Source organism: Pseudomyrmex gracilis, unplaced genomic scaffold, assembly GCF_002006095.1.
Source record: "Pseudomyrmex gracilis isolate BER0280 unplaced genomic scaffold, ASM200609v1 scaffold_237, whole genome shotgun sequence".
Classification (NCBI taxonomy): domain Eukaryota; kingdom Metazoa; phylum Arthropoda; class Insecta; order Hymenoptera; family Formicidae; genus Pseudomyrmex; species Pseudomyrmex gracilis.
Window position 1 is genome coordinate 228,178 of NW_018020821.1, and position 9,361 is coordinate 237,538.

Genomic DNA, 9,361 nt, shown 5'->3' on the forward strand with positions numbered 1-9,361 from the left:
GCTCATTGGCGCTACGAGCAACCGCCCCGCTTGCCCCCCGATCCTCGCGCCTATTCCGCGATTCAGTGACGCGTTGTGTACCATACAATCGCCAAAAATTGCCTATAAGTGATGATTTCTCAACCGTTGAGTTGTCTGAACGCACCCAATGGCATCGGCTGCGTTCAGCAGAACTCAGCGCTACAAGCGCTTAGCGATTGTTGCTCGTCATTGGTATATTTCCGTTAGATTTATTGGAAGAGGCCAATCGCACGCAACCATTAGCTGAGTACTTCTAGCATAAAACTACTTCAACCAATTCAAGCATTTAGTCGCAAGTCTTATTTGAATTGACTGAATTACGTTGGTCAAATCAGCCAATCAACCAACGTGATTCACCGACAGCGAATATATCGGAACGCAGCTAGTACAATACTGTGACTGATCGCGATGCGTTCGTGAACGCGCGATTAAAACGCGACTCAATGAATACGGCTTGGCTGTCAAATTGTACGAATATTCGGCCGACTCTTCTTTCGAATGCGCTTGGCAGCGTCTTGAGGATACGTGCGATGCCGTGTCCAACGACAACTTCGATATTACAACGTGCAAACTGTATCGAACTTTTTTTACGAAGCCCACTGAGCGAAATGTAAGTGCGTATATACATTCGTTTGTAACCCATCAACCGTTGATATCTTGTGTGTGTTTTCTTTATTATTTTTGAATCGTCGATTTTCCGCGGCACATCTACGGCACACTAACATATATTGCATGATATGACAAATTATTATTTATTAAAATTATTTATTCAAATCAATCGTTTCATCAATTACTCAGAATCGTCTGTAAGTCGCTCGATAATATATAACTGCTTCTGTACCTGTCACGTCGGAAATTCTGATTAATCACTCATGTTACAGAGATCAGATTTTTGCATATTGTTGTATTTAACTTATTTCTTGATTAGAGTCATGAATTCAGTTTAAATATTTCTGCAGAAATCAACGTGTAATTTATTACATTTATATTTATGTACGTAACTGTCGGAATTCCATTTACAAATTACAATTGCAAGAGAGTTTACCAAGTATCTATTGTATGCATATTTAATTTGCAAACAAAAACTTAAAACATGACTATTTTTTATGATACAACAATTAATTAAAAACTTTGTCAAATATGCGCAATACAGAAAGATAGATAAAATATTATTATTAAAATATGCATGAAAAGAGAGAATACACTCTCCTCTTTTTCTCTCTCTCTCTTTCTCTCTTTCTCTTTCCTCATTAACTCACTCATAATAAAATGTAAAATATTGTTTTAACAACATCTTGTTAATAATACACAAAGATTAAAGTTTAATGGATTTTATGATAAAAATAGATCAAATAAAATTAATTAATTAAATTTATTCAAACCAGTTTATACATTTGTAACGTAATTGCCAAATAATTTTTTTTTATTTTGTTGTTTTTTTTATTATCTTTTGTTATTACATTTGAGTAGAATGAATAATTGTTTTTAATAAGATAAAATTGTTTTAATAAGATTATATTTGGTCCATCTTTTTATCACAAAATCGATCAAAACTTTTGCAATATATTTATTGTTTTTTTCTGCTTTACATATAAATTAGATGAATTCAGAATCTCAACAGACACTGTTGTTTATTACTGCAATGAAAGATGCCAATTCTTAAGGAGTTGTGTTTCTGAAGTGGTTCTGGTTCAAGAGGCCTGAGCTAAAGCACAATGAGAACCATTGTATCAGTTACTCTGATCATACTGCTATATGGCGTTGTGCTTATATTAAGCTTAGTTCCCATCAATGCCATTAGGATATGTGCCAGTAGGAAGAAAAACTTTGAAACTCTTTCTTTGAAACAAAATTCAACTGGTATATCTCAAGATGGATCCAATGACCAAAATGTAGGTTGCACACAGTAGATTATTACAAATAAGAACATATAATTAAACAAGTATAACAAGTGCTAACATACATACAAAATTGTTCTGGAATTATGTAAATTATGTTATAAAACTTATTTAACACGTATAAAAATAGTATATTACGCATATCTTGTTTTTTTTTTTTATGTTGATGCTAAAAATGATTAAACTAGTCTGTATCAAACTTTTAGGTAAACAAAGATATCAAATTTGAAGAATGTAATAATTTCTGTCATGCTTTGTGGCAAGAGAATAAGACTGCAAATGGTACTAAAATTACAATTTTGTCTCAAGGTATGTGATATGACTAATGTCATTATATATTAATATTTAGTAATGCTGTCTAATTAATAAAGTACATAATTCTTTTATATGTATGTGTATATACTCACATAAATATAGAAAATAAATTATGTATTTTATAATATTATCTTTTATTTAAAAAATACTGAATAATAAATAAAAATAATTATTTATATTTATATTAGGTTGTTGGAAACAATCTGGTGAGCAAAAATGTGAAAACATCGAGTGTGTTGCTCTTCAAAAATCTACAAAAGCTTTGAATAATACCAAATTTTGTTGTTGCGATGGGGATTATTGTAATCTCAATATTACAAGTTCAAACTTAACTTATTCGGATAACAAAGTGTTTAATTCATTTTCAGCACAAAAAAATCAGACAAGTAAGACTTGACATCTTATAAGAAGAACTTAAGATAAATAAAACAAATGTTTAATATATTATTAATATTTTCCAGCTACGGGATGGACAAATTTTATTACAGTACTCACTATAGTATGTACATCATTGATAATGTGTTTTATAGTGATCTCATATAAATATTTATCGTATCGTAAGGATGCGTTCATACACAGATTAGAAAAAGCAATAGCTTATAGCGATCAGTCTACAGAGAGTACAACATTAAGAACTGGTACTTACATGGTTGATCACTTGAAACTTACAACTATTGTAGGTATGTTCTTATTAATCTCGCATTCTTTATTTTTTTCTGTGTTTTTTGTCGTTTTCTAATATTCAATATTACATTAATAATTGTTCAGATTTACTGATTTATTATTTATATATTATAGGTCAAGGACGATATGGATCAGTTTGGCAGGGCAGTATGGGGGATCAAGATGTTGCAGTCAAAATATATCCTTCGCATTATCGCAATTATTTTCAGAACGAAAGAGATACTTATTGTTTGCCTTTTATGGAGCATCCTTCATTATTAAGCTATTACGGTTAGTTATTATGAGCGATAAGTTTATGAAGTAGGTTTTATTTTTATTTCGATTTTAGGTGTGGATGAAAGAACAAGCATGGAAGGCAGTGTTGAATATCTTCTGGTGCTGAGTTTTGCTCCAGGTGGTAGTTTAACAGACTTCTTACGAACACACACTATAGATTGGACTACATTCTGCAAAATGAGTCTTACGATAGTAAAAGGACTTGCTTACTTGCATACAGACATACGTAAAGGAGGTATGTATCATGTTATATATATATATACATATGTACTATATATACATGTATACATATATTTATTTATTTATTTATTTATTAGACAAATTCAAACCATGCATTGCACATAGAGATATAAATTCAAGAAATATACTAATCAAAGCTGACGGTACTTGCTGCATATGTGATTTGGGTTTAGCAGTTCAAATCTCAGGGTCGAAGTATTACTCTAATGGAGAAGAACAGCATGTTGAACTAAAATCAATCAATGATGTAAATATCTTCCTTGTTTTAAATTATGTGAAATTTAATGATACAATTACATCTATATAAAATTCTATTATGAATTTTTATATGAAATTTAATGATACAATTACATCTATATAAAATTCTATTATTCTATTATTTCTAGGTCGGCACTCTAAGATACATGGCACCAGAAATACTAGAAGGTGCTGTCAATTTACGAGACTGCGAAAGTTCTTTAAAACAAATAGACGTCTATGCAATGGGATTAGTTCTTTGGGAATTAGTGACGAGATGTTCCGATATTTATGTTCCTGGATCTGAAGTGCCGCAGTATAAACAGCCATATGAAAGTGAAATAGGTTCGCGTACACACAATATTTCTATGAGATTGTAATGTCTTTTCATTCACGTTACTTTATAAAAAATATTTTCATATCTTTCAGGTCTTCATCCGACATTTGAACAGATGCAAGTGTTAGTGTCGCGTAACAAAGCTAGACCACTTCTAGAAGGTAACTTAATAGATAGACCAGGAGTGCGTTTGATTAAGGAAACTATGGAAGATTGTTGGGATGCTGATGCTGAAGCTCGTTTGACTGCTTTGTGTATAGAAGAACGACTTTCAGAATTGCAGTCTTATCGTGGTAATTAACCTATCAAATAATATACAATTGGATTTTTCCGAAATACTTTTTAAATAAAAAAATCTTTTCTTAGTTACAATGCATTTTACTGACGGAAGTCCAATGGTAAATTCTCATTGCACCTTAGTGCCTTCAACGACGAACAGTCTTTATAGCGAGTCTTCGCATCACGATAATGTACATGTTCAACTTGCACTGAACATAGGGCAAGATGGTAACGTTAATGATAGTGCAATAACAGAAAACTTGGTTACATTATCACCATCTGACAGTACTGCTCACGAACATAATTGTAAGTGTATAATAAACCAATTGTATGAATAAAGAGATAGCACATAGAACTTTTTACAATTAAAAACTATTGCTGATAATCTGTTTGTGTTTTAGTTAAAAATTCGAATGAAGTAGCCACATATAATCATACTCAAATGCTTCAACCATACCAAGGCAGGAATCCGTGTATGGAAAGAAATTTAATGTTACAATCAGATTCCTTAGAAGACTTAAGCTGCAATGGCAACATTCTTGTCGATAAGTCTTTGAAACATACATGCAACGATCAATATAAGATTGCCACGGAAGCACAAGGACTGGTTTCGCATGATTACTTAAGCCAACACACTACCCAATTAACACAGCTTAGGCCAGCGACGCCTATACCGTATGTTCAAAATGTCATTTCCGACGAAGGATCGTCTTCATACAGCAAACGAAAACAGACGAATGTATATGATTCGTCTTTTCAAGAAAGTCCACGAAAAAAATTGTTTGCGTGGCCAAATTTTAAAAAATTACTCATTAACAAAAAGATGTATCATTACAGCAGATACCAAATAGATAGGGAAGATTCTAAGTCAAATTTATTAGCCAAGCAAAATGTTCAGATTAAAACTGTCGAGACAAACGTAACAATCTCGCCTGGAGGAAAATATGTAAATGGCATTATTAGTAAAACGTCTACTTCAACAGTACCTATAGAAAAAAATGACAAAAATATCGCACAAACAGAAAAGCAAAAACAATATGAAAACGATAGCGCGTCTTCCAATGGGCGTCCTTCCACTTTACCGCTTGTAAACTTACAGAACAAAAAGAGAGAAAATAATCTTAGTAGGCAACAAAGCATCGATAAATTTAACGAAGTTTTTAATGTGGGTTCAAACGTAAATAATGTATTGAAGGATCCTCATATGAGAATAAAAACACCAGGTGATTTACCGCCGTCTGTTAGAAAAATTCGTGGTCGTGCACAATCAACTGCGAGATTTTCGCTTTACGACGATCGTATGATGTGCAATATTCTCAATGAAGAAGATGATCGAAATGACAAAGCTATTTGGAATTCTGTGCCATTTGGTATGGATCTCGGTAATAACGATGGAAAATATTCACCAACGAAACTCAGTACCAAAAATGTTACGTGCTTTTAATCAGATACGATGTATTACTGTATTTATATCATTTTCTTGTTTTATATATATATGTATAACAAAATGTATACACACGTACATAATTTATAGTTTACAAACAACAAGAATGCTGCAGGACACCTTCAGCTTCAATTTGTGTATAGAACCTGTCTATATCGATAAGTAAGATTTTATACTCGATATAAATTACTAAAATATATGAACACACAAAAACGATAATGAAATTAAAAATAAATTAGAAGAATATTATATACATATATATTCTTCAAAGATTCATGCTATTCGATTAATTTATCATGTTATAATTACAGTAATGCTTTGTATTATAAATAATTTTTACTGAAGAGTAGATGATAATAGATGGCAAGTGCAACATTTATGGATAGAAAATAGAAAATCAAATTGATCTGCAATCGATATTTGCTGAACAAGAAATTAGTTTATTCATAACTGTTCTACATAATACTTGTGAGTCACATCTCTTCTTCGTATTCTAGTTCGTGTTCTTTTCTCTCAATTTAATATTTGTAGAATTAACGAATTCAGTGTAATTATATAAACATAGACAATCAATGTCAACATTTACATCACGCCAAAAGATATTAGCATCTTGATGATATAACCATATTTTATTCCTTTTTTGCAGCATTTAAAGGTATAATATCTCTATGTAATGTAAATCAACAATCTCTCTTAATGTTAATATTTATAAAATATTCTGCATTTGTATGTGTGGATATATATTATAATAGCTCTCAATGACTTATGGAGATTATAGATGAAAGTAACATGCGCAAAAAGAATTTAATTTTTTATTATTTTAGATATTTTATATCTGAGAAGAAATACTTTGTATTTTTTTCATATATGTTTTGAACAAATCTGTGTCTAAAAACGTGTTATTTATTAATATGCAACAATTATATACATATAATTTATCAAATACTTATTTGGAAATCTTACAATTACTGCAGAAGTTATAAATATATACAAGATGACTGTAATTATTAAAATAGATATAGCAAAAAGATATATATATGTATGTGTATATATACGTATATATATATATATATATTTGAGCACAAAGTATATAATTATATCGAGTTATATAAAATTTTATATTTTTTTTGTCTTTTGTCAGAATTCAGTGTGTAAATATTTGTAGCATACAAAAGGACTACATACAAATATATGTTAATCGTACTTGGTATGTTATGTTGAGAGAAGATCATAAAATATTTTATGTTGTATACATTTCTTTTACTTTATCATACATGTTATTATTAAAAAAAAAAAAAAAAACAAATTTCAAAGATTATGATTAGATATGATTATAAAATTCATAATAAAATGAATCCGTGAAACTTTTCTCTCTATCACCCTCTTCTTTTTTCTCTTTTTTTCTCTCTTTACTCTCTATGTTTACAATTACTATATTATAGATAAACTTAACAAATCTCAATCGCGTACATGACGTATATGCAGTTCTTTGAACGGGGTATAAATTATTCAGTTTTTTAAATACTTTTCTTTATGTATTCAAATGTATTGTTATTTACTTATATGTGACATATGTATATATTTATATAAAGTGAGCCTCCCCACTTCAAATTTTGTATTTTTTTTTTTTTTTTAATTGTGCTGTATTATGCTTTATTTGTGTTATTTTGTGTCATATTCTCTATTTTTCAATAACTTCTAGCATGGTCTGAGAAATAACAAAAAATCAAATTTTTGTTAGCTTTAAACTTTTCGAATTTTCAAATTTCAATGTTTTTTTTGTGCGGCTGCGGCTGCGAGGATCTTGTAAAGGCCATTCTACATAAAGGGTCGTCTACAATGGAGAGTTTTAGACCGTAACAGTAAGAAATTGACAAATCACAATCGATTATTCTTCTGTACTTTGTCTGTGATTGGTCAATTTCTTACTATTACGGCCTACAACTCTCCATTGTAGACGGCTCTTTAAGACCTGGTTTATGCGAGCAATAACTGGTCTAGTTTCCACCGAAACCCTCAATTCGGTTCCACTCCGGTACAGATCAAATTTAGTGTTCCGTTTCCATTGGAAGTAGAATAGAAGCAGAGAGAAACCTGAGAGCGGCCATCCTATTGTAAGTTTTTACGACGGTTTCGAACCGCTGGTTTCAGCGCCGGGTTCCACTTTGCGTGGAACTCGTGAACTACGAAACGGGTTCCACTTTCAGACGCAGCGATACAAATGTACTTCGGTTAGAGTCCGTGCTAGTTCCACTTTACTGTCGATAAGTGGAACTGCCAAGCATCGAGAACATCGGTGATGGAGGCACGCACACAAACAAAACCGTGTCCGCGTGCGTGACGTCACGTTCGCTTGTGAAGGAGCGCAGACATACTGTGTTCTGTCTTGTTTCTGTCAAGACGGCGACGTTGCCAGACTGTTGTATGCTGCGTGATCATGTGTACAATATAAACACATCTATAGACGCCGAGCAATCGCGACCACTCGTTCACTTTCAGCGTTTTGCCGAATCTTGTCGTATATGACAACGTGAAACGCTTTTCCAATCATTTTCAATCTTATAAAAAGAATATCATATAAAAAATTTAATATTAAATGACATGACCTTACTACTTTAAGATAGCATTATTTATTATGAACAATTTATAAATAATAATCATTTACACACAAAAAAATATCACAAATAATATCAAAATAATACTATAAAATAAGGAAAACTTTATTAAACAAAAATAAACTTACTTCTAACCGAGATACTTAAATTTACTAACACATAATAATGAATATATATGTATATCTATACATAGATATGTCTACAATATATATATGGACCGTTTATTTTGAAAGTGGTGTAAGTCCATTTTCTTTTGTTTCGAGAAACTAGTTATACATAAAAAATTTACATTAAATTAAGCATGAATTACGTGATATCTCATTTTTTTTCAAAAATGGACTTACACCACTTTCAAAATAAACGGTCCATATGTGTATATACACATGTAGATATAAATAAATTTCACTTTAATTATAAAACTAAACATATGAAAAATAACTAATAAAATAATATTTTAATAAAATTTATTTAAAAAAACACAAAAATTTTGGAATCTTCTATTTCAGTTTTATTCTATGATCAGGGATAATAGGAGCATCCATAAGAATAATCATTCAATTACAATAAAACATCTCAACAGAATATTTGTATGATTTATTATTATTAATATGCATTGAATGAGACGAGAAACAAAGGAAATGTCAAAAAAATATTGAAGAACATTTGTTACTATATATAGTGTGTATAAAATTTGTAGTGTTATAATTTTGTCTGTTGTATTTTGTAACAATAACAGAAAAATCTACATTTTATNAATGCATAATCTTGAAGTAAATAATGTATATTAATATTATGTTTTGTAAATAGCAACCGTAAATTTTTATGTAGCAATAATTGAATAACATTTGAGGTTTAATATTGTATAATAATTAATAATGTCTTTTTCTATCCTTTATTAATATAAAATTAGACTACATTAAACTACAATATATTATTACACTTATCGCCACACAAAGAGTCACAAGTACTCTCTTTTTAAAGAACGTAACGTTTTTATGAATTGATTACTTTAAGA

The 9,361-nt window shown here is 30.4% G+C and overlaps 1 protein-coding gene across 1 annotated transcript; it reads left to right on the forward strand.

Annotated features, from left to right (window-relative positions):
• The first annotated feature begins 261 nt into the window (after positions 1-261).
• LOC109859096 (bone morphogenetic protein receptor type-2) lies at positions 262-6,768 on the forward strand. The gene is made up of 12 exons (XM_020436996.1): positions 262-631; positions 1,622-1,913; positions 2,126-2,228; positions 2,423-2,620; positions 2,696-2,914; positions 3,033-3,188; positions 3,247-3,429; positions 3,512-3,681; positions 3,821-4,016; positions 4,101-4,301; positions 4,375-4,593; positions 4,689-6,768. Exons 2-12 carry the CDS (start codon positions 1,737-1,739, stop codon positions 5,729-5,731), a joined length of 2,865 nt encoding a protein of 954 aa, XP_020292585.1. The 5' UTR covers positions 262-631; positions 1,622-1,736; the 3' UTR covers positions 5,732-6,768.
• Positions 6,769-9,361: the final 2,593 nt, after the last annotated feature.

What these genes read in the sequence shown, in the direction of transcription:
- LOC109859096 (XM_020436996.1), top strand. Translation starts at nt 1,737, where the DNA reads ATGAGAACCATTGTATCAGTTACTCTGATCATACTGCTATATGGCGTT. An exon ending in TACAGACATACGTAAAGGAG is followed by an intron (nt 3,430 to 3,511) that starts GTATGTATCATG and finishes TTTATTTATTAG; the next exon opens with ACAAATTCAAACCATGCATT. An exon ending in AGAATTGCAGTCTTATCGTG is followed by an intron (nt 4,302 to 4,374) that starts GTAATTAACCTA and finishes ATCTTTTCTTAG; the next exon opens with TTACAATGCATTTTACTGAC.